The sequence below is a fragment of the Mixophyes fleayi genome, chromosome 1 (assembly GCF_038048845.1).
Source record: "Mixophyes fleayi isolate aMixFle1 chromosome 1, aMixFle1.hap1, whole genome shotgun sequence".
Classification (NCBI taxonomy): Eukaryota; Metazoa; Chordata; class Amphibia; order Anura; family Limnodynastidae; genus Mixophyes; species Mixophyes fleayi.
Genome location: NC_134402.1, coordinates 342063221 through 342089073, shown reverse-complemented (window position 1 = coordinate 342089073; position 25853 = coordinate 342063221). Strand labels below are relative to the sequence as shown.

General features: G+C 39.5%; 1 protein-coding gene across 10 annotated transcripts in view; it reads left to right on the top strand.

Annotated features, from left to right (window-relative positions):
- The window catches only part of ARVCF (ARVCF delta catenin family member), an 803654-nt gene that overhangs the window by 519533 nt on the left and 258268 nt on the right, over nt 1–25853 (top strand). For 9 of the 10 annotated variants that reach the window (XM_075216612.1, XM_075216556.1, XM_075216570.1 and 6 more), the window contains 6 exons: nt 6174–6673; nt 9224–9407; nt 14692–14809; nt 15327–15498; nt 16808–16825; nt 19717–19788. In XM_075216612.1, coding sequence (XP_075072713.1) covers nt 6174–6673; nt 9224–9407; nt 14692–14809; nt 15327–15498; nt 16808–16825; nt 19717–19788 — 1064 coding nt within the window. The remainder of the gene's footprint in view (nt 1–6173; nt 6674–9223; nt 9408–14691; nt 14810–15326; nt 15499–16807; nt 16826–19716; nt 19789–25853) is intronic. The other variant, XM_075216595.1, reaches the window with a different exon arrangement.

Genomic DNA, 25853 nt, shown 5'->3' with positions numbered 1-25853 from the left:
AGTCAATAATGGTCATTTATGAAACACACTACTCCTTTTCTGTAATTGTAACCTGGTTTCAGGGTAGCTCATGGATTTGTGGGCCAAGATTTGCACCTACCATTGGGTGGCTTAGTGCATTTGGCATTTGTTGACAAGTACAAACTGCTATGAGTGTGCCTACTTTTGTATCCACAATCATACATTTATTTTTAAAGGACAAGATTATTTAAATGAGTTAAAGGGCCTGTTTCATAGTGTTTCCTTGGTATATGAACCACACTTGATTTTTCTGTGGCCTTGGAGGTGCTGGAGATCTTGTCTCAGCCTTTACATAGAGTTGGACAAAATTTACACCTCCTGGTAGCGTTTCTACGGAAAAGCACATTCCTAGGTGCACCTTGACCAATTTCTTAAAAATATTCAAAAACACAAAAGTGATACATGAATTGAATGCAGTACTGATATCCCATCACTCTCATGTTAATTTAAGCCATAATGAAGCAAAACTAAGCTGTAATTTAAGAGGAACACTGAGCTGAAATGAATAAGGGGTGTCCTATTCTACATTTTGCTGATAAAAATGCATCATCACCAAACTAATGCTACTTTATGCTTATAGTTATTCGGGTAGATCCCCCGTGTTGTCTGATCCTGAACAGCTGAAAGTGTTAAGTCAGTATATTGATTTTTGTTATCATTAAACTCATTTAGAGACCATTTGTGCTGGTAATCATACAAACACAAAATTCCATTTCTAGCATACAGGGTAAAATAGCAGAAATAGTAACATCTGTTTGTACTTCTAGCAGGGATGGGTCCTTGCCTATCCTTTGTCCTAGAAGGAGTGTTCACATTCACACTGTGGGCCTTGTTTTACACCAGAAGAAACATATTTTCCACATTCTGCACACAGAGATAAAACTACTATGTTGGCAGATGTGTGGGTTATGGCGTCATTATTATACAAATTATGTAGTAACACCAATGAATTTGGCATATGCTTTCTATCATGTTTATAAAACTCATAGACTGAACAGGCCAATGTAGTATGCACAAATAAAGAGTTTTTTTGCCCCTACCTCATCTCCTGGTAGAGATCAGGTGGGACCCTTGTCCTTTACTTCACGACCAACCCTAAATAGATGGCCTTTTTCTGAGCCCTAGCAGATGCAGGGCAGCATGGTGGCTCAGAGCACTGGGGTCTCGAATTTGTTTCCTGACCATGGCATTATCTGTGAAGAGTTTGTATGTTTTTCCCATCTTTGCGTGGGTTTCATCTGGATGCTCCGGTCTCCTCCCACACTCAAAAACATACTAGTAGGTTAACTGGCTGCTGTTAAATTTACCTTAGTGTCTCTCTGTCTGTGTGTGTGTTAGGGAATTTAGACTGTAAGCTGCAATGGAGCAGAAACTGATGTGAGTGAATTCTCTGTACAACACTGCGGAATTATAGGCGCTATATAAATGAGGATGATGATGACTGAAGCCACCTGGTAGAGATTGAAACAGTTGTCAGTGGGGCATGTGCACTGAAAGCAGCACTTGATTTGATCTGTCCAATCAAATAGCAGTTTTTCAGCGCACTTTCCCAAGATTGTTTCAATTTTACCTGGTATATCCACCCCTGCAGTCTTTGGACACGCACATGACAAATTTGCGGACTTTACATTATGCAGCCGGTCGTGCATCGTCCATCTCTGCATCTGGCACATAGTGTTATTGCTTGTAGAATTTCATTTTTAGTATAGTGTTATAATGGATGTTACCAATTAGATTATAGATTTGTTTTGCTCTTGTTTAGTTTTACATCATATCAATTAATACTCAATATCTAATTCAACAGGAGCCATATGAGTGTGGTTTTTTTTGTGTTCTGTTAATTGGGTCAAATGGAGAGTCAAAAATTAATGAAATAATTGATAGAGGGTCAAAAAACCCACAAAACTATCCAGTTGCGGTTGGAATACAGAATAGTGTCCGTCGCATTTACCCTAAAAAGGGTTACAACGTAGCCTCGAATTCTTGAAGAAGGTGCTTAGTTGGAAGGGTTTTTCCAATTAAGTCTTTGTGGTGTATGGGTTTTCCTTAATACAAATCAGATGTTTTCCTTCCCCTGACTGAAGGGCTGCTAACTTGTAGTTTAAAGACTTGCAGCTTCTGGCCAAAGTGCTAGCACTGTCTGATGGCGTTTTACTGATAAGCTGGCCTGAGCTTTGTATTCAGCTGATAACAGCAGCTTCTTTTCTTTGTGCTCGATGACGCGAGAGAGACGCTTTGCACGCTTCATCTGAGTCACACCCCAACTGGAGCAATGTACCTAAACATGGCCACATTTCTGCTCTAGGAATGTGGGGTAGAAAAATAAGCACACAAGAGGACACGTGGCATGTGAAGCACAGTCCAGATACAGCGAGGCTAATTGGTTTTTTGTAGCTAAAATAAATCACTGTATCTTTCACTTAGGAATTAACATTTTACATGTGTACATCACCTCTAAATACCTTGTCTGCTGTCAGAGAAATGTCGCCGAGCAGTGTGTGGTCGAAATGCTGCACTGACATTTTAAAATTAATGAGAAACATTTTCTGGGGTCACAAGAATCTTCAGTTGAAATTGAAACAGTGATTCATTTCTTATCCCTTTGCTGTGATAAGGGCAGATACAATAGATCTAATGTAATCAAATATGAGTGTAATTCACTTTATATATTGTGTATATTGCATGCCTTGCACATTCTGTTTGGATAGAAAAGAATAGAGTTTGAGAATACAAAATTATTATGATTGCCAGGTCCAGATCAAGATTTGTGCGAGCTCCAGGGCAAGTAGATTGTGGGGTGCACTTGCCACAGTTTTCCAGGGGGTTTGCTTTTTATAGCTGATTTTAAATAACATTTGTACTGGGATGTTGATTCCCCCCCTGTCTCAAGGTGTATGGATTAGATGACTGAATGATGCTAGAGAACTCAAGTTCAGGACTTCCAGTGGTATGTGACATATGTGTGTGTATATATATAGAGATAGAGATAGAGAGAGATATATATATATAGATAGAGATATATATATATATAGATAGATAGAGATATATATATATAGATAGATAGAGATATATATATAGATAGATAGAGATATATATAGATAGATAGAGATATAAATCCAGTTATATATATATCTCTATATATATATATATAACACACAGTTTTACAATGTTAAACAAAAAATATTAAAGAATACCTTACCTGACAAAAATCTGTTATTTTTAGATATTTTCAGATTATACTCATATTATGGCACAGTAATGCCCCCAGTTTATATTAGGCAGGTTCCTTTGCCCCTGAAAACACTCTGCCCCTTGCTCCGTTCCTTCACTTACATTTTATATCGGCTTCTTTCCTCTCTTTTCATCCCTTCTTGTCGCCGACTCCTGTCTGCGTTGCTCCTCACTGACGTCACGCCTGAAATTCAGGTCGGGTAGAGCAGGTGCCGACGCCGCATTTTTTGACGGCACCACCCACACCTGCCTAGTTACGGTCCTGCCCTGCTTTTTAATCAATACAACCCACGTTTTATAATTAGGCCTCTCTCCAGCCCCAACATTAAAATACTAGTATTCACATTTAATAAATAAACCTATTTCCCTCCCTCCAAACAACCCCAGTAATAAATGAAATAGTATTTACGTTTAATAAATAATATACCCATTTTCCTCAACAATCACTGCCATTAAATAATTCATGTTCACATTTAATAAATGGACGTTCTTTTTTTCCCAAACAGCTCCACCTTCAATTTAATAGCACCCAAACCACCCCAGCATTAAATTAAATTAAAGGTCCAATCACCCCATCTTAAATTTATAGGCCCCACTATTTAAATTAAATTGACCCACATCACCCCACAAATAAAATAGCACAAATTAAATAATTAGCCCCCACCTAAACTCCACTATTAAATTAATAGCCTACCTCCCACATTATATTAACTCTCATATTATTATCACAAATCATATAATGCCATACAGAAGTGCATACATGCCAACTCTCCAGAATTCTGGGTAGGTCTCCTGGAATCCCGGGGAGAGCTGGCAATGCTCCCGCATCTGCAGATTAGAGCCGGCATGTATGTATGGATGGAGGGGGCGGGCCTTTGCGGAACGCATCATTTTGGCCCCACCCCAAGTGTTGTAGTTCCTGTTTTGGGTCTTTTTTATCACTTTAAAAAGACCCAAAACTGGCATTACATAACTGGGGGCAGGACCAAAATGATGCCATTTGCGAAGCCCTGCCCCCTCTGCCCATACACCAATTGCCCTTCAGGAACTTCCGGACGTGGCCAGCATAAATTTGGCAAGTATGCTGTAGTGCCCCCAAATCCTATGATTTGGGGGCATTACTGTGCAGGGTTTCCCAAACCCAGTCCTCAGGGCTCCCCAACAGTGCAGGTTTTCCAGATCACTTGTGACATAATTATACCACTTGTGGATCTGTTACAATGTGTCAGTCAGTAATGAATACACCTGTGCTCCAGCAAGGAGATATGGAAAACCTGCACTGCTGGGGAGCCCAGAGGACTGGGTTTGGGAAACCCTGCTGTATGGCATAATATTATGCCACAGAGTTAACATATTAATACCACTAAATTATATTTCTATAAACTGTTAGTTTATATAAATATACATTAGGAAAGAATTATGGATTATATAGAAGAGCATACTAACTACTTTTATGTCATAGTAAGTCCACAGAGTTTTCTGTAGCATCTCCACACCCCCCTCCCCCGGTTTCTGTAGCATCCTTTCTCTCCCCCACATTTTCTGTAGCATGCCCTCTCAGCCCCACCACCCCTGTTTTCTGTAGCATCCTTTATCCCCCCCCCTTGTTTTCTGTAGCATCCTTTCTCCCCCCCCCCTGTTTTCTGGAGCATCCTTTCTCCCCCCCCCCCCCTGTTTTCTGGAGCATCCTTTCTCCCCCCCCCCCCCCACCTGTGTTTTCTGGAGCATCCTTTCTCCCCCCCCCCCCCATTTTCTGGAGCATCCTTTCTCCCCCCCTGTTTTCTGTAGCATCCTTTCTCCCCCACCTCCTGTTTTCTGTAGCATCCTTTCTCCCCCCCCTCATATTCTGTAGCATCCCCCCCATTTTCTGTAGCATTCTCCCCCCCCCCTCCATTTTCTGTAACATTCTTTCTCTCCCCACTATTTCTCTGTATTAGTGTACTTACCTTCTCATCTTCTTTTCTCTTCTTGTTTCTATCTTCTGCCTGACTCCTGTCGGTTCCTATACTCTGACAGTTTGCAGGACCCAGGCAGATTTGAAAATGCGGTAATGCACGGCACATGTAGTCAGGTGGCTGGTTCCTGGGGAGGAGCCAGCCACTAGGAAGCCTGTCAGTGTCTGGACCGGCCACTAATAGGCTAGGACCGACCCCATTAACTTGGGTGCACTGACTGCAATGCCGGGAACCGGTCCATCTAACCATCAGCCCTTCTGGCATTTGACAGGTGAAATGTAGTTGAGGCAACATTATTAATGTTAATTCTACAATGAACCCATTCCCAGTGCTTACAAATATTACTGCTGCAGATCTCCTGGGCCTTGAACATTCTTACAATACGTTCTTAGGGGCATATTCAATTAGCTTCTGGAATCGCAGCATCGCGCGGCCGCCTCCTTTCTGATACCACTACATAGGAAATCTGCGATGTGGTGGTACCGAAGTTGCAAATTATGTGCGTGGCCAAGCGATGCTGCAATCCCAGAAGCTAATTGAATATGCCCCTTAGAATGTGTTATATTTAATTTTTCACCGAGTGTTCTCAAAAAGAAGAGCACTCTATGCTACTTTTAAATAAAGTCTGGACAAATCATGGGACCAGGTATCCAATGTGCTGGTGACTCACTTTGTGAATCATGTATTTGAGATGAATGAATGCCCCTTAAAAGGTTCTGCTGGTTCCCAGTTTTGACTGACTGAATTCTGTATTTGTTTGTATTAATGATCAAATGACTGCCAGGCTAATGTTAGATATTCTAGGTTTTGTCAGGTTTATTTTGTTCTGTTTAAACTCTTAAGTCCCGAAAAACAGCTATATTTTAACTTAGTAAAAGTTTGGCTGTTACAAGTAATGTTTTCTTTTTTTTTTTTTAAATGCCGCGTACATCTATATTCATATGTATGTCTATGGTCTTCCCTCAGGGCCTATGATGACCCCCTGGAGTCGGAACTGATTGAGGAGAGAATTCCTTATCTGCACGGTGGCTATGCAGCACCACTAGCTCAGCCAGAGAGAGGAAGCCTGGCCAGCATAGATCGTTTGGGAAAGCGCTCTCCTTCTATTGACAGCATCCGCAAAGACCCACGATGGAGAGATCCTGACCTACCAGAGGTCATTGCAATGCTCAATCATCCCATTGATCCGGTTAAGTCCAACGCGGCTGCTTATTTGCAGCACTTGTGTTATGAAAACGATAAAATAAAGAAGGAGGTAAGACATCTCAAAGGCATTCCCATCCTTGTGGGTTTACTGGACCACCCGAAGCCTGAAGTCCACCGCAAAGCCTGTGGAGCCCTCCGTAACATCTCATATGGCAAAGATAATGAAAACAAAGTGTCAATCAAAATTTGTGATGGTATTCCTGCTTTAATCCGACTGCTGAGGAAGACAAATGACATGGAAGTAAGGGAGCTCATAACAGGTGAGGTTATTTCAAATGTATGTCTTATGGAGTTCAGCTCTAGAACAGTACAGACAATGCAAGGCATCTGTGAAAGCAGCACTGGACACTAAGCTGGAGCCTTATTTCTTTTGTTTTTGTGACTTTCTAGCTTTTCTATAAAATTGCATTAAGAGACAGCAGAGCGTCTGCACACACACGTCACATGACTTGAGTGAGATGCATCATGAACAGGGGCAGGTTATTGACAGCTGAGCTCATCTGTAAATCAGACATCAGGCGCTCAAGTACATAAGATGCACTGGAAGTCTTATGGCCCAAAATTACAAATAAAAATCCCTCCCTCCCTGCCTTGTCTTGAACACAGTAAATATTCTTGTCATCCTTTCATTGCATCTGGAGTTTAGTAGATCTCTTGATATTGGTTATCCATTTCCGTTCTCTATGGTGTTACTTCTCATGCTTGAAATGTCTGAAGTCTAACTTGGCTTGGTTGTAGCAGGCTGCAATCTTTGAATGGCAGTCCCATAGCACATTTAGAAATCTGGCAAGCTGAAATGAAAACGCCAGTCTATAATTTCTTAGGGAGGGCCCAGAAGTCTGGGTGAAAATGGCAAGCATCCCTCCCAGACACTTAAAATAACAAACACTGCTCTGCCTTTTCCTCTCTAGCATTACCATCAAATAAACGCAGAACTCTACAATATGCTGTTTATAGTGGGGAAATCTCAGTCTAGCTTAGCGGGAGATAGTTAATGCTGGGAGCAAGTTGGCTGAAAGGCTAAACATGTTTTGTATCGTATTTTACACTCTTGCAAAATGTATTTGTTTATTTGTTTCATTTCCAGGCTATATAAATATGGTGCTTCGATGTCTTTCCCAAATGTTTAGCATTCTTTAATGCAAACTCTTGTCATTGATTTATTAAAGGATGTTAAACCTAAAAAATAAGTAATGGGTAATCTCAGTAGATATTGTCCATTAGTTACCGAGCCACATCAAGCAGGTTTAATAGAACTATGCTTTCCTCAAATGCTAGAATCCAGATAGCTAATTTGGCTGTTTTTGACCAAATTTTAGCCTAACATTGATAGGTGTGTGTGTGTGTACCTACCATATGTGTTTGTTTTGGATTGTAAAGAGAATGACTGCCTGAATATGGCCAATGATTACATTGACAGCCAGTTTAAAACTTGAAGCATTGAACAAAATGCATGGTAATAGCCCCATAGATCTCCACACCAGCAGATCTGGAAAACCTGCCTAAATTTGCCTGTAATGTGTCTGGCAAAATCAGCCAAAGATATGGTCATCGTGCAGTTGAACAAATATAAATGCATTGTAGCGAGTGTGTGACTGGATTTAAAGACCGCAAAAAAATACATGTCCGCATTCACAGCCTTATGTCAAATACCTTAAGTTATAACACATTCCTGGAACGTTTGTATACATCTGCTATTTCATGTTAGGTGTAGAAGACCTTTCAGTATAGTATAGTACCTCTGTCTTGGTTTGTTAAAAATGTGGTATATTTCTATAAAGCATATTACTATATAGAGAGTATCCAGTTAGAAATGTACAGGAAGAGTTACATCTTCTAAGTGTGTAAGAAACATGTAAAAACCGGGGAATCTAGAAGAAACTATACAGTGGTATTAGTTTACATATCGTGTATATTTGCATGTGGATGAAACTTTCTATATTAAAAAGAGATTTAAATATGGGTTTTCATTGTCCTGTCAGAAACTGTTTGGTAAAGAATGTGTGATAGGATGCAGTTAGCTGTTTCATGTCAGAAAGCTGACGGTATGATGTGCTCTAAAACATATGTTGAGATCAGATGTTTACAGTATTCTGTTCTACACAGTGGATCAGTGATAGATTCTTACTTTATATACTGTAGTGTTTGTATTGACTGATCCTGTGTAACAAGCATATTGGGGCTTTGTTACAAAGCAGTCTTCCAAGATGTAGTGAATCATAGTGCTGCAAGTTGCCCTTTTCTAATCTATACTCTCATATGTGTTGACAAAAGAAGCAGATGAGGTATTGATTATCACATGACGTGCAGCAGATGTCATCTTACTATGGCTCATTCTCATTTTTCCTTTTATGTAGCATGTTGACTCCCGGGAGAGGGAGAGGTAGTATGTTAGTTGCAGACAAAATTGCAACAATACAGTATTTGGATGCTTTACGTTTTAATAAAAACTTTTTTGTTTGTTTTTGTATACACTACTCCTTTGCTGATCCTTTTATATTGACTTAGTTTCACTCTTGTATGACTGTCATTTAGAAATTCTTCCTATTTATGTAAAGCTTGCTGTAACGAGGCGTTTTGTGGAAATAGTGTGGCATCCTATTCTTTGTGTTTCTGGTGACTTATATATGTAGTTGCGCAGTGTGTGGGATGAATGACAGCACTGCTAGAGAACATTTCATGCTGGTCATCTGCTGACCACAACACGTGGCTGATGTGGTCATTGGTGGACCAGACCATGTCTGATGAAGCACAAGTATTTGACTTTTACCATGCACCCCACACAATATTGTCTGTCTTTCTCTCCAAAGGCACTCTGTGGAACCTGTCCTCCTATGAACCCTTAAAAATGGTTATCATCAACCATGGTCTTCAAACCCTCACTAATGAGGTGATCATCCCTCACTCTGGCTGGGAGAACGAACCCAATGAGGACTCCAAGCCCCGTGATGCAGAATGGACCACAGTGTTTAAGAACACTTCTGGCTGCTTGAGGTATTGTGGGGTTTGACCAATGTCTAAGGCGCCACCACAGCAAACACAATCATTTAAGTTACCGTTATGTTGTTAAAATATGATGGCAGTAGCATTGCAGTGATGGTTTATGTGTAAGAAAAAAAAATCTGTTTGTTTTTTTTTATTATTTTTCTTGCTCCTAATTTGTGGAAGTACAAAACACTGAGGTTTCCTAAGCTCCTAAAATATTTAGCTGGAAATAGTATTCACAAATATATTCCCCCCACAACATGTGGCCTGATGGCTGTGTCAGACTTATTGGTGTCCAATTCCTCATAGAAATGTATGCTATAGAATGGATTGTGTTTTCCTCATTGTCTCACAACCGTAACGGCTTTGAACGCTCCGCATTAGTGCGAGAATTAGATCTTCAGTCCCTCAAGTGTCAGAAGATCAATAGGTTGATTCTCAGTGGCTTCTCTTTCCATAATACCTGCTGCAAACTTAATTTCTTAGAATAGAGTCCTCTGAATGATTCCTTCTAAGCAACTTCACCCAGAGAGACCCCTTTTGAGTAGGCATTTCTAGACTTACTGTTGCATATGCAGTGGCATGGTAGTCTGTAATAACATGTCATGTGGGTGTTTGTTTGTTTTTTTAGTCTTTTTTGTTGATTTTTAGTTTTTAAGCATATATATTTTTTTTTTTCTGAAAAGTGTGTGGTGGAAATAGTGTTTATCTTTTTGTATAGTTTAAGTTAAGTAAAGATGAAGAACCACCTTTGCACATCAATATAATTGAATATTATTGTTTGCAAATGCCAATCAACCTACTGGTATGTTTTTGGACTGTGGGAGGAAACCAGAGCAACTGGAGAAAACACTCAACTTATACTCAACTTAAACATCAAATATAGCAAAACAAGAACTACTTTGTTTGTGGCAAAAACTTATGCCTAGCAGGGGCAAACGCAGGATTTGTAGAGGAGGGTTTCCATGTCACGCCGCAAGATTGTATGCAAGGGGTGTGGCTATCATTTGAGACTGCTCTCCAACTCCTCCAATCCTCTTTAAATACACAGGTAGTGGAGGAGAACTGTCCTGAATCTGGTGGGGCAGTCCCAATTTTGTGTGACTGTTCTAATGGATGGAGTGTGTGGTGGGGGGGGGGGGTGGTTCAGGCAACTGGAAACCCCCCACCCCCCTTTAAGTGAGCTTGCAGGTCCAAAACTCTATCTCGGGATACCACTAGGGTGTAAAAGTTTCCCTTTACAAGGCAGCGCCGCTTTAAATTTAAGCCGAACTCGCGGGAGTTTACAAAACCGGGGTATGAAACATTTATCCCGAGATGTTGTTTTGCTCTATTCATTTGTAAGAATGATCTGACATATTTTAATGTGCCTAGCTCAACATAAGCTTTTTATCATGTTTTCTATGGGCTTTCTCTGTTTTAATTGATTTATTGGTAAACAAGAAAAAGGTTAAATAAAGTTTGCAGTTATCATTTGGGATGTTTGATACTTGTTCACATGATATGGAAATGTGCAGTAAGCAACAAATTTGAGTGACCACAGCAGTTTTTACGATATAGGTAAAAATCAAGAAAGTTAATTATACCAATGAAATGTAGATAAGACCAATTATATTCACAGCAGTGAGGAGCTTTCAGGCATATAAATGAATGCATAAGAATACAATGTGCCTATCGTCTCCAAGAAACATTTGGCAACCATGTAGTGCTGAACGTGGCATCACTAGTAAAATAAAGGCTGGGATTGGCTTCCATCCAGTTTCACCTTCCCAGTTTCATCAAGAAAACAGTTTTGATATTTAAGGAATGGTAGGACAGTACAGTTCACCGTCCTCAACATCCTATCAGAAATGTATTTTGGTTAGTTTAGCTCCACGATCAGGACCTAAGTGACTATCCCGTCTTCTGGCGCCCCCCTCAGAAGAAATGGCATCTTCTCCTCTGTCAGACTGGGAGTGAGCGGGAATCATGCAGCAATTTACTCTTTTGGGTGCCCCTTAAACCCCGGCATCCTAGGTTTGCCAAATGGTACACCAGCCATGTCCACAATCAACCTCTAAACTATGGCAAATGTTGGGAGGTATGATTATAGCTATCCATGTCGAAGCAACCACTAGTGTGTTATATTCTGTGATCTGTTTTATGGATAACAGTAACCTAGGAACCATTAATCCTTACACGAATTACTTTGTGGTTTGCTTTTTATGTAAAATCGGCCTCCATATATAAAATGCAATTGGGGAAGTTGCAAAAAACAATTGTGGGATAAGGCTGAAGTATTCTTCACCCAGCCATTACCTTTATAGAAAAAGGTGGAAATTGTCTGAATTACAGTCAGCATGTGACTAGGATACCTGTGCTTTTTACACATGGTTGTCACTGATTTATCCACCTTAAAGGAGGTTACTGGATTCTGCTGAAGTGACGCTTTCAGCCCAAATTGCCCTTTTACTGGAGTCATTTTCTGAGTGCTACAAGTAATGAACAGCACAGAGACAGTCATTACAATATTCCCAGTGGAAATGCTCCAGCTCTCTGAGCACTCTCTTCCTGCCTCTGTCCACAAGCACCTAATGAATGAGGCCCGTTCACAGCAATCTACTATTAATGTCCTTTTCATCAGCTAACATCTAAAAAGTGCATTAAAAATAGAACACAATGGTGAGAATGAGCCCATAAGAAATGATTCATCTTAATAGTTTAAGGCCACATTTTAAATTTCAGAACACAGCATGACCCATTTATGGTACAATAGATTGCACTGGTAAGTGGGTAAGTCATGAAAACACATGACCAAAATGTACCTAAACCGTGTGTTCGTAAAATGCAATTTCCAGTCCATGTGTGTGAATTGGCCCTGAACGATCAGGCACAGGGCACACTGGCTGGTAACATACTCACTACCATGTTTTAAATGCAATTTTACTAAGTTGTCTTTTACTGAGCAAAATGTGATTTATTTATTTCTTTTTTTATGGGAAGAAACCGGAGAATACATTGTAACCATTTGTTTTATTAAAATATTGTAGTGTTTGTGCATTCAACTGCCTTTATATAGATGAATGAATAGAAAGTGAATTGTGTAACAAAATGTATCTTCATTTTGATTTAACTGCCATTTTGTCAGTAAATCCGCATAGAAGGCAAATACAGCATATTTGCTGTATTATATGCACACAAATATTACGAACGAGGTTGTACAAACTTGACCAAACACCCGAACGTGATAAGAAGGGTTTAATGAGAAGGGCTAATACTGATTACAGCCCATCGGTGAAATGTAATTACTATCACGGCAACAGTTGCTACAATATTCATGTTTATTTTACTCTGTTTAGGTTTCTTTAAAATAAGTTTAATATTCCAAAGCTGTCATGTTTGAGGGCTGTGTGCATAATTAACGCTACATTAGCATTGATATCAGCACTGAATTTTAGCAATGTAAACTACTCTCTATCACTGTCTCATGGACCCATCACACATTTTAATATAAAGATATTTTTTATATATATCTATCTATAAAGTATAGATATCTATATACATCACAGAACAAGCATAATCAATGTACTAATCCTACAGTGTGGTTAGCATTCTGCGTTCATGTAAATTTGTTCCAGCATGCTGCCGGACATTGATTTAATTGCAACATTTGGCAAGATTGATCCTGTAAGTTGTTCCCCTCCTGACTATAGTCACTGCCTTCTGATGTGTCCGTTAGGGAGAGTTGCTGTTTTCCCATTACCTTTATACATATGCTGTCTTCAGCACAGAAGAGAAGCTCTGTGTGGGAATGAGTCAATGCCTCACCTCCTCTATCAGTCATGATTAATGCAGAGTTTCTCAGAGAAAGTGGCTGGGAATCAGAGCTTTCACAATGTATTACATTGAAACCGTATCTTTCCTGCAATCTGAAAAACGTGTCATTTCTGAGAAATGTGGATTAATGTTCTCCTCTACCCCCATGGAGGTGGCCCTGGGATAATAAATATGAGCTATCTAAAGATTGAGTGTAAATACAGTTTACTATGCTAAAGGTCAAAGGTCTTACAGTCACACTTACAGATACAAACTATGACCTGTAGATAAACCAGGGTCTGATCTTGGATAAAGTGTCCCAGGGCCTTGTTCTTGCATGTTTTATCATTGCCGCTGTGTAGAACGCTGCCACTGCTTTGGATTTCTGTTGTGTATGTTGAACTTCTTCCATTTATAAATTATGCAGTGTTTCTAAGAGAGGAGATGTAACCTAGTTACATACAGTCTAAGACTTTACAAGCTGTTTTATATGGTGTAATTTGAAAGCCTTGTACAGTGCGTTCCATCTATCAGTGGGATGATCTACCAGGGATTCTGTATTAAAAGCATTCAAAGAGCAGCTATCTGGAGGTTTTTCTAAACTACACAGCGAGATTCTTTAGTAGAATATGTGATATGATCACCAGATATAGTGATCTGTAATGAAATGTAGCATGTAGTAAGTCAGGATCATTTTCATGGATTCCAGATGAGCTCATATTTGTGCAGTCTATAATAAACAGGTGAGCAAAGGACATGGCGTAGATTAGATTTGGTCCACTGGCTATTTTTAACTTCCTTTCAGCCACCATTACTTTCCGGATTGCGCTGAGTTCTGTAATGGAGTTGTCCACTTTTAGACAATCCCTCCTTAGAGAACAAAGGTATGTCAGAGGTCTGGGGTTATATTGTTACCCATGTTTGACCAAGTACATAGACTTGTGCCATCAATGGCTCTTCAGCAGAGCTCCTTTGAGCATGTCTAGTGCCATAAGCCATGGCTCTTGGCTTTAGGTAATAGTGGCCTCCTTGTTTCCTATACAATGAGGCTATGCTATATTAAGGAGGGGGCTGCCTAGTTAGATTATGGGGCATAATACAGTAAAAGTTAAAAAAGTGTAATTGACCTTAAAGAAAAACATGATTTTAGAAGGTAAAAATGATCAGATGACTCAGATTATGCATTATGTTTACTTTCTATATATTTTTTTCTGAAACCATTTATTGAAGGCATCACAAACAATGCAAGAGAAGGTTACAGTCTCACAAAAGAAACAGACATTGAAACAGAAATAGAAGTCAGTCTGTAACTAAAATCACAGAGCATGAATGTTCTCAAACGCTGGCGATGCAGTTTTTACCAACATGGGTAGAAGGGATAGGATGAACATGGATGTACATTTTCTTATTATGTTGCATTTTGTAAAGCAAACACAAGTAATTGCTTTATACATAATAAATATACAAGTGGTCATATTCTGCTTCTGTTGTCCGCTAGGAATGTCAGTTCAGATGGCGCTGAAGCCCGCAGACGGCTGCGGGAGTGTGACGGTTTGGTGGATGCCCTGCTACACGCTCTACAGTCTGCAGTAAGCAAAAAGGACACGGACAACAAGGTGAGGTTCCGGCCATTCTGTGTATTTCTGGAACTGTGTATGTTCCAAATGTGGTAAGTTAGACCTTGGTCGAATTTACTGTACTTGATCTTCACACATTTCTCGAATGTTCCCATATTTGTCGGTCAAAACCAAACAAAGACTAGATCCTGTCCCATATAGAATTGCTGCTAACCGTTGCCAAATGCAAACCACTATACTGTTGATGTTGTACTATAAACTCTCCTGTAAAATACATGCTATTAGAGGTAGAGTATGCTGGGCTCACTTCTTACAGTTTAAAGAGAACAAAGGATGCAAGAATGAGTAAGGCATCTAGAAGAAGATGAGTTGTGAAGTATTGCTTGATGTACGAGCCTTGAGTCAGTCAATTTAAAAGAAGTAAAAAAAGAATTGATGGAGTTGGTGATGTCTGAGAGATTGCTCCAGCTCTCTCCTGTAGAGTCTCATTAGTTTTGTCACAGGTCCGGTGTAAAAGTGCTGCTCATTATACCCCCTCCCCATCCTTCTCTTCCAGTCTGTGGAAAATTGTGTCTGTATCATGCGAAACCTCTCGTACCACGTCCACAAGGAGGTGCCCGGAGCAGACAGGTTTCATGACCTAGACACCAGCCTGCAAAGCGGGATCGGAGGACAGCAGAAGAAAAAGAAAGATGATGCTGGCTGCTTTGGCGGCAAGAAAGCTAAAGGTAACGAGGGCGTCTCCATGTAATATTTCTGTCTGTTCTATCAGTATAAGCAGTTATTATGTCATCCTGCACATCTAGACATGTGTAACTCCAGTCATCGTGACAGGTATGTTTCCATGATTAACCATTATGTGTAAGCTTGTTCCAGGATCTCCGACACCTGCCGTGTCACTTTATGGGGCACATTTTGTTTTCTATTACAGAATATTATTCACAATGTCATACGTTTTCTTCAGGCTGTTTATTATGCAGCACATAAGAGAGTTTTAGCAGCAAAGGAGTTAGTCATATAAGTTTATAGAGTTGATAATGGTCCATTAACTTTCAAGGTAAACAGCATTGCTTAGCTGCCTCTTTGTCTGCCACCACCCCGTAACTCGTTATCACCAATGCTTGGGCAAAGTCTGACTTGCTGTAACCTGCTATGCCTGTGTTTATAGAGGCTGGATTCCAGCTACATTCCCTGCCATGCTCTGTCGCAAGTCTGCTATGACTCCTTTGTCTGCCTGCAGATCCCACCTCAGGCGCGTATTACTGTGAGCTTACCAGAGCTATGAATGAAAACACAACTGTACTGAGCGCACGTATATAGAGATGTCATATAGGAGAATAAATTACAATATATTATATCTTGCTCCAGAAATGGCTCCCTGATTAGCTTACTTTATTTTCTATGCAGAGCTATTATAAGGAGACCCTTTTAGTACTGTGAGACAGGAGCTGGAGAGTTTCTGTTCATTTATTTTTGTCTGTGTCCTGTGAGTGTAGCGAGAGAGACCAGATGTATCTGTAACATTCATCACTTCTAATTGTCTTTTATAAGTGGAACGAAGCTACACGGAGACCCTACATTATTATAATGTTTTCAAGGAAGGAGGTAGGACACCTTCCAACCACTGCAATAACTGTACATGCATTTATCACTCTGCCTTACATTGGACAGGATGAACACATCCTCTGCAGACTATCTCAATATACAGTGATATTTAAAGACCTGAATAAGCCCTGCGTACACACCATGACACACTGTATGTGATGCTCATACCAGCACACCAGATGGTCTCCTTAGCTGAACTATGGCGCTGAAATTCAGGATTGATCTGGTCACCCTTTAGTTTCAGAAGACCTTCTAATACAGGGAAAGAAAGCATTGTCTGTCTACATCTAGTGCTGCAGCACCTGGAGGGGTTAACATGATCCTATAGTACATTACAGTGATTTCTAGTTCTGTATTATTGTGACTACATCTGACTGCTTTTATCTCTCCCCCTGTAATTCGCCTTTCTTCTCTTGCTTCCCTGCTTATTAGAGGAGTGGTTTAACCAAGGTGAGTCTGTAGCTTCTTCTGCTTTACCTTTCCTTAACTTCTCCAGCCTCTGATAGTTTGTTAAACACAGATTAATATATTCTGCTTTGCACGTAGTTCCACCTGCAGAAATGGTGACTTTCTAACATTATTACATTATTCTGACATATACTGTAGTATAGCTCATAACCCATCTAGCAGTTATTCCTATTGCACACCTACTCCAACCTACATTTACTTCTCAAGTTAAAGGTACTTGTGATATCCAGTTGCTTGCGGGTTGTCATGGGCAACCAGCAAGAAGATGACCTACTAGTGCTGCCTCATCTTCCTCTGTGTCAGTCTGCCCCCTGCCTCCGCCTATGCACTCACTCTACATTAGGGACTAGAGATGAAAGGACTAAAGATGAGTGTGATTTTACTGACATCAGGTATCCTACAGGGTGTGGGACGGGGATTGGAAACCTCTCTAGAGCCAGCAAGAAATGTGTATTTATCTTAGGCTATTACATGCACAGTATCGATAGCTGGGAGGGGAGTTTCGCTGGAAGAACCGGTATTTAGTAAAATTATAGTAAAAATATGTAAAGTAGAGTCAGCCTTTTGAGGTCTTAGGTAAATATGAGTTTGAGGATGCACAAGATTACCATTCATTGTGAGACCAACATGTATTGTAGGGTTTTACATATCTCATAAAAGGAAGTAATCTTATTAACTGGAAACAATTCAAATAAAGATAACTAAAAATAGGAGTTTTTTATTTTATTTTTCTCTGGGTATATCAGATCAGCAGTATCACTGCAGAATGTGATAATGAGCATTGTCATACAGGCGGCACACTCTGTGATATCACCAATTGGTCAGATATCACAGCACGTGGCCAAGAAACAACTGATTCCTGAAGATAAACTGTTTTGGTTTTTTTTAAATAATATTTTTGTTTATTTTTTATCATTATGTAATATGTTGGTAAACACTATTGGAAGGTGACCGCAGATGGCTATGCGGACATGTCTGAGTCCTGTCAGTGGTGAATGTCTGTCACCTGCATGTGTGTACAGTGATGCTGACCCTTTGTGCCAACACTGAGTGACAGAATCTGACCACGTCTCCAGGGCCCTCTTAAGAACATCTTGGGCCCCCGGGCACAGCAGTGCACCGGGGCCCCTATATATACAAAAAAAAAAAGATTATGTATGTATGTATGTATGTATGTATGTATGTATGTATATATGTATGTGTATATATATATATATATATATATATATATGTATGTATGTATAATATATATATGTGTGTGTGTATATGTATATATGGGCCCGTCGGAGGCAGCAAAAACAAAAAACCTGGAAAGAAAAAAAGACAATATTTACCTTGCGGTCAGCTGGCAATCCGGCTCCCTCCATGGTCTCCTCCTCCGTCGCGCTCCGCAGTGGATGTCAGGCGGGCGTCACACCCGACATGCACTGTGAGCGCCGCACGGAGGAGGAGACCATGGAGGGAGCCGGATCGCCAGCTGACTACAAGGTAAATATTGTCTTTTTTTTTTTTTTCTGCCTCCGACGGGCACCTGCCCATTGTGCCCAATGGGAAAGACGGCCCTGCACGTCTCACCAGTTAATATTGTGAAAATGTGTTGGTTTTTTTTAGCAGATCTGTCACAGTCAGTCTACCCTTAGGACAAACTAATAACAGGATTTCTGGGGCTAAATGTACCAAACTGCAATTTGCCCAAATTGCTGTTCTGGCCCAAAGCGCAGCTGGATACATTTAGTTCCTGTGCCCATTACTTTGTAAACTAACTCCACACACACTGTTAATGCGGCTTCATTTTCATCACACCTAGTTATAGTATGAATGATAATGGAACCAATTACCACTAATAATTACAGATTATGTGTGTGTAAAAATATGACCTAATTGCTGTACAAAAATCCAGTCTGCTTTTATAGCGTTGTTAGATGTGACAAAGGCTTACTGTTATATGGATATGGGTAGTTACAAACACTCTATATAAATATAATCTAAGTTTATTAAACAGACACCGCTGCCACTGACTGTTTACATACATCTTAAGGCACACTCTATATTGTCTTTTTAAATATAGGTTAACTGTAACATAGTCAGTGTTGTGAATAAATTGTGAATGATACAATGCATATAGATGTGACACATTTTGGTAGTGTTTAGCGGTCATCAGTGCAACTTTAATAGCACGCTATGCTGCATTTTGTTCAGTGTTGTATATTGTTTGTTTGCAGTTTAAGTTGCAGTATATTTAGTATAGTAGTCTAAAATAAGATTTAAGGGCATGGCTGTTAAAAATGCAAAAAAATAAAATCCTAAGTCTTCCATTGGTTGACGCCTATATGTACGTTGCTATATTTAGAGAAGCTGATTTAGCCATTTTTCCACACAAATTAAAGTGCCAAAACTTTCAGACTGAGTGTATGGTGGACATATGGCCGGGATCTCTAACCCATCTCAGAGCCATTTGTCCAATAATGAAATAACATGCTCTTATGCAATATAGTACTTGTCTAGAAAAGATTACTACACCACTGTAATTAAAGAAGTCCTTAAACACGAATACACATTTTAATGCATTTTGTGGTTAGTGTAACACTGCAACCTGCTTACAATGTAGCACCACATCCGTTTTCTAGCACTGGTTTTGAATACATTCTAATTAATTCCTGTGTTTCTGTAAACACAATAAATTATATGTCTCTGCTGTGCTGAAGGGATTCAATGCAGAAATGAGTGCATGCATGTCATTCAGCAATAAATACAGAATTGGAGAGGTTCTACTGATGTACCCTGGATTAAAATGTAATTTGTTTTCAGTGTATACATCCCTGTGAGCGCCTGCTGCTTTTGGCCAAAAATAACATCCGTCGTCTGTGTTTCAGGAAAAAAGAATGGGGACATGGACAAGAACTTTGATACCCTCGACTTGCCAAAACGATCTGAATCTGCAAAAGGTAGAGTACGGTTGTTTATTGACCCCAGCCCACAAACGTGGACTTCAGTATGAGATCTAGTATAGCCTTCTGTTGGTTGTATTTAGATTTGTGTGCTGCTGATCAGTTTCAGGTTATCTTGTTAAATTCTAAATGGTGGATTGCACTTGACAGAGCTATTGAAACAGTTAACATCAGTTGGTGAAGCTGCTTATACATACAATAGACAGAATAATTCACATGTGAATGAAATTCCAGCCCAGACTATTTGATTACTCCATTCCATTCACCATTAGCAGATGATTAACTTGTGTTGTTAGAACTCTGGAGAAGTCACCAGAGAACAGTTCAGCAATGCTCTTGTTCTAAGGTTTATTTACCCTGATTGCAGTGTTGATCAGAGAGAGCAGGGGAGCTGTTTCCTTATTGCTCCTGTTTGTTTGTGAAGATTAAAATGTGCTTGTTGTGTATGGATCAATGCTCCACGGACCCCATAGTGTGCACTCAACTCATTTTGTTGAACCATTTCTAGCTGGCACATTCTGTTATGATGGTTGTGTGTACTAATCACCATTTCTCAGTGGAGAACAAGCAGTAGATTGGAAGGGAAAGTTCACCCTTGTCTATTCATTTCTAAGGTGATGCCAGAATGTAATTGTAAGTCAGTGGACTTCTGGGGAGTTTCCTGACACGTCAAGGTGACATCATTTTACGTGCAGACAGATAGCCACTGGTTAGTCATTCACTGGCGTAGCTGCTTCCTGCAAAGTGTAATCAGCTTTCATTCTACACCTATGTTTTTCACATTCATACCATGTCCTGTCTGCACTCCACCTCTTTGATATGTAGTACTACTGCTTTGTGCACTGTGCACCCTGTGCCATCGATCAAGCTCCATGCAGACATTGAGTGCTAGCTGACCTTAGACTCTCTTCGTATTGATTGTATGTGAGGCTAAGAGCGGATTGCTTCCAGCTATGACTTAGAGACCACTTGTATCAAAACATATGTTTTATAGATTGCTAGAACCCCTGAGAAGTTTCAGGTAACTGTGTATGCATGAGCATTCATATACGAGTTCCTGGGAACAGCATAACTCCAAAGAACCTATTCAGGTCTTGCATGGGCGATGCTGGAAAGCAGTTTAATTTATGTGAAAAACAAACCATTCTAGTTTAGACATATTTCTGTGCCTTTTGAATAAATATTTTAGTATGGTGACAATGGAAGCCGTGCTATTGGTGAGGGAGGGAACTGCAGCTGAGAACCAAAGGGTCCAGGTTACATAGATACAGTCACATTTACACAATTGTTTGTATGTGATTAAAAAGAAAAAAGGATATTGGGCAAACTGGTACAATACCTGTCTTTAGAAGGTTTCTGAGGTGTTATGGAATAATTCAAGGGAGAAGTCTCTTCAGAATATGCTCAGCTTATTTTGTTCGTATGATATAGAACATTCAATCCAAAATGAACAATGACAATTATTTAATAATTTCACATTTCTTTTATAGCACAAGATTAATGCATCATTACAGACATTAAACCAGGCCTGTCCAACCTGCGGCCCTCCAGATGTTGTGAAACTACAAGCCCCAGCATGCTTTTCCGGTAGACAACCAGTTGATAGCTGGAAGGGCATGCTGGGACTTGTAGTTTCACAACATCTGGAGGGCCGCAGGTTGGACAGGCCTGCATTAAACTGTAACTAACGTCTCGCCTAACCTCCAGTTTGTAACTTGTTTCCAACACATAGGCCTAACCGCAACTTCACTTTTTCTCATGATATAAGTGAGGTATATTTCTGAACAGATTGCAAGATTAATTACCATAAAACATATTTCAGCATAAAGACTTGAGTAATATCTGCTAACTTAAAAAAAAACAAGTTAATTTGTCAACATATACTGTATATTATTACCTCATAAGCATCCTAAGCACTTTAATATAACCAGCATATTCAACTTCCATTGATTATCCATATTAGAGGACTCAACACTAGCTTGTCATTGCACATCTGAGGCCTTTGGTATATTGTAGGTAGGCAGTTTCTGCTTGCCTATGTTAAAAATCCAGGTGTGTTTATGGGGGCTGGACAGAAGACTAAGGAATAATGTGTTCAGCGTATAACCATCCCAGGTACTCTGTTATTATCCTCCTCTTATACTAGCACATTGCAGGTAGTGTAAACACCAGGTTCCTGTCATACTACTCTGATAAACTCTATAAATAATTGTGCGTCCAGCGTACAACATCCCAGGTACCTCTGTTATTATCCTCTCCTCATACTGGTACATTGTAGACAGTATAAACACCAGGTTCCTGTCATACTACTCTGATAAACTCTATAAATAATTGTGCGTCCAGCGTACAACATCCCAGGTACCTCTGTTATTATCCTCTCCTCATACTGGTACATTGTAGACAGTATAAACACCAGGTTCCTGTCATACTACTCTGATATACTCTATAAACGCTGTAGACATTTAGCAATCTGCTAACAAATGGAGAGTATAAACATTGGGATCCTGGGCAGATAAATGGTGGGTGCAAAAAGTGCCAAATTAACACCACCGTAAGTGATGTAACATGAGATGACATCATGGTAATAAAAGTATTATTTTAGATATTCTTATGTGAATGGACTTTTTTTATTTTGGATTTTATTGTAAGTTCCGGTATGTATTTAAATGTGTGTGGATGCATAACACAGATTGTTGTTTTTAGCTAATTGGAGTTTAGTGGTAAGATGGTAATCTTAGTGTGTATAGATTGTTTTGTGCAGTCTGGGTTATGTTATAACTGATTAGTGGAAAGCATGGCCTGTGACCAGTATTGCTCCATTTGAGAGCTTTCCTGGCCAGACCCCTGATTGGCTGTAAGACCCCAAGAATTTGCATATCCAGCATGTTACATTTGGTCTGTATGATTAAAGTCAGTATTTTTCCTCTGCATGATGTAAAAATAAGGCCTGTAGTCAATAATACAAACGTGCAATTACCATTATGACTGGCATTTTTTCCCCAGGTGGAAAGCTGAATAATGTATCAGAAAAGTGTGCATTTATTAAGTATCGCATTAAGTACAAATATATGTATTAATATAAAAAATAATATACATATCTATTAAGCAGTGTTACTTTGTGTTTGAAATGGAAATAAGTTATTTCAAATGATTGTGATATGTGGAAAGCAGCTTGTATGTTTACTATGGTGCTCAGCTCATGCTTAACTCCTTCAGTAGTGTTTGTAAGGCAATGAGAGAACAATGTGACTACAGCACCCCTGGTTGATAATACACTAGGGTGAATGAAAGGTATAATAGTGTATTCCTGTCTTCTAAGTCTATGCAGTATCTACACTACTTCACTGTCTGGAAGAGTGACAGCTGGGTCCTGCTGCTGCCTGATGAGACGTGCCAGCTTTCTTCTCTCACCTCATTTGCAGCATTAAAGTGCACAAGAGACTCTAATGAACAAAGGCATTCAATTGGTTCTAGCATAATCACAGTCTATTTCAAGCAACAAGCTGGTATCTGTGCCATTCTAAGATGTTTTACGCCAGTCTTACCTTTCTGTAGGATACTTGTGCACCTCTTGTTTGCAATATAATATACCACAGAACACTCCATTGGAGAGAAAAAAAAAACAGAAATGAGACCAACTTGACAGATAGTTGATTTATTTTTTTATTAGTGTTTTCTTGACTTTAAAGAGGACTTGCCACTAAGGAGACAGAGAGAGATTTTTAAATCAACCACATACTACTGTAAAAACACCCCCGCCCCCCCCCCCCTGCTGAACGCCAATGGTCATTTCCCCAAATATCTGCACAAATCTATCTTTCTTAAGCATTTAAATGATCACTAAACCCCAAAACTGACATTTTGCAAACATGAACCATGACTGTTAAATGCATTTAGTGTTAACCAGGCATTTCACTGCAGCTGGTAGAAAGTAGAGTATTACCTCCCCACTTCATCACAGGCAGATGAAGCTGCTCCCACATCTCTAAGATGCTGCACTGATGGGAGCGGATACAGGTAAAACTGATGAGACTGCAGTTATTCAATCTGCTGTGACATCACTGGCCAATTCACAGATCTGCATTACTGTCAATTACTGCGTGTGCGATAGGGAACTTCCACTCACCCAACATTGCAGCCTGCTTCAGAGAAATCAAAGAGAGCATTGTGGACATATCTATTATGTACATTTAATGTATAGTATTCAGTTTAGCAATTCAGCCCTTCTTGTATATGTCCAATAGGCTTTACTTGCACTTTAAATACAATTCTGACTGATCCATAAACCTGATGGGACTATTACATTTGAAGAAATTGTGATGGTAGAGCTTGGACTTGTGTTTATATTATACATTTTTTTTTTTTTTACTGTTTTTATGACTTTCTGAAATGTTTGTGGTATACACAAACTTGAAAGGTAATTTTTCTGAATGGTCCTTAGACCTGCCCTGGCAGTACAACACTTAGGGCTAGATTTACTAAGCTGCGGGTTTGAAAAAGTGGGGATGTTGCCTATAGCAACCAATCAGATTCTAGCTGTCATTTTGTAGAAGGTACTAAATAAATGAAAGCTAGAATCTGATTGGTTGCTATAGGCAACATCCCCACATTTCAAACCCGCAGCTTAGTAAATCTAGCCCTTAGTGTGGTGATTTGTGCCCGGAGCTTCCTGTTCCCAAATATATTTACAGGACAGGAGCAGCCACGGATTATGATGTCTGAGAGTTTTGGGAAGGTCTCCTAGTGTTATTGCTCATTCCTTACTGAATGGTTTTAACCACAAGAATTTCCTTCTAAAAATACTCTCTAAATCACAGAGAGGCGGCTGTGGGGACAGAACATGCCAAGAATCAACTGTTATTCATTCTCCATGCTAGTAATCTGCAGGATGGCCTTTTCAGCAGTTTGAAGCCTCTTTATGCCTCAGACCCAAATATTCTTATTACCCCTGAATGCTTAATGACGTTTCCAAAATGGCTTCTGCTTCATTTACACCATAAATACCAAATTTCATATTAATGACCTCCATTAGTACAGATTATCAAGTGAACAACTGGAAGTTTTATGCAGTGTTCCACACTTGACAGACCTTGGAAAATGTAAGAGTTTTGTTCTCCGGTTCTGGCTTAATATAAGTGTATAAATATAAATGCTCACTTATTCTACAATATTAGGAAAAATCTAACCTTTAGGAACATTAATTTAAAAAAATCAGGTATGAATTGATGAGACAAGTTTGTGCATGGATATAAAATATAATTTTGTTTCTCATTTATTTTATTATTAATCTTATACTGTCAAATGATACAATCCAGTCGATATTTCATCCAGTGTGTTGTAGCAAGTTCAGCTTGGTGTGGGTGGTCAGCCCACAAGACAAGGAAGACATAAAGTGTAGTTTTATGTAAAATGATTTAGCATACTCCTTGACAATTGTTTATAGATATTTCAGGTTAAGCATTTCATAAGGAGCCTGTTTTATATTCAGACTGTTCCACTAGTGTCATGTGATGTTTAAAAATACATATTGCGAGTTCACAAGCTTCTGGATGCTACCGGTTTAACAAGGCATCTAATTGTTATAGAGCAAATGATATGGCTCAGGGGTTTGAGTTTAAATCATACATTGAACACGCACATTTTATATATTTATGTTAAGTTATTTGTGATGGTTTAACTGTAGCAAATATTATGCATGCCTATAACGTGCTATGCTATATACAGTACAGAGCACTGGATATCCGGAGGGGCTAAATAGCTATAATGTGTTGGCTCTAGATTTTGCTTTTATCACTTTTCATTATTTCATAAAACAGAATGATGTTGGCAACACCCCCTATAAGCCATGCCCACTACAGGGCTCCGCAAAGTATTACCTTGTAATGGTCTATTTAAAGTTAATGGCTTAAATTAGTGCATAGTGGAAAACACCGCTGAAAAATGTTCAGATGCAGAAAAAAGATGTTTGTAATACACTATGGTTCACAGGACAGTAATAAACTGCGCACTTCTATAAGCCAACGAGTGACAGGTGACACAGCAAGTGGCTACTCATCATAATC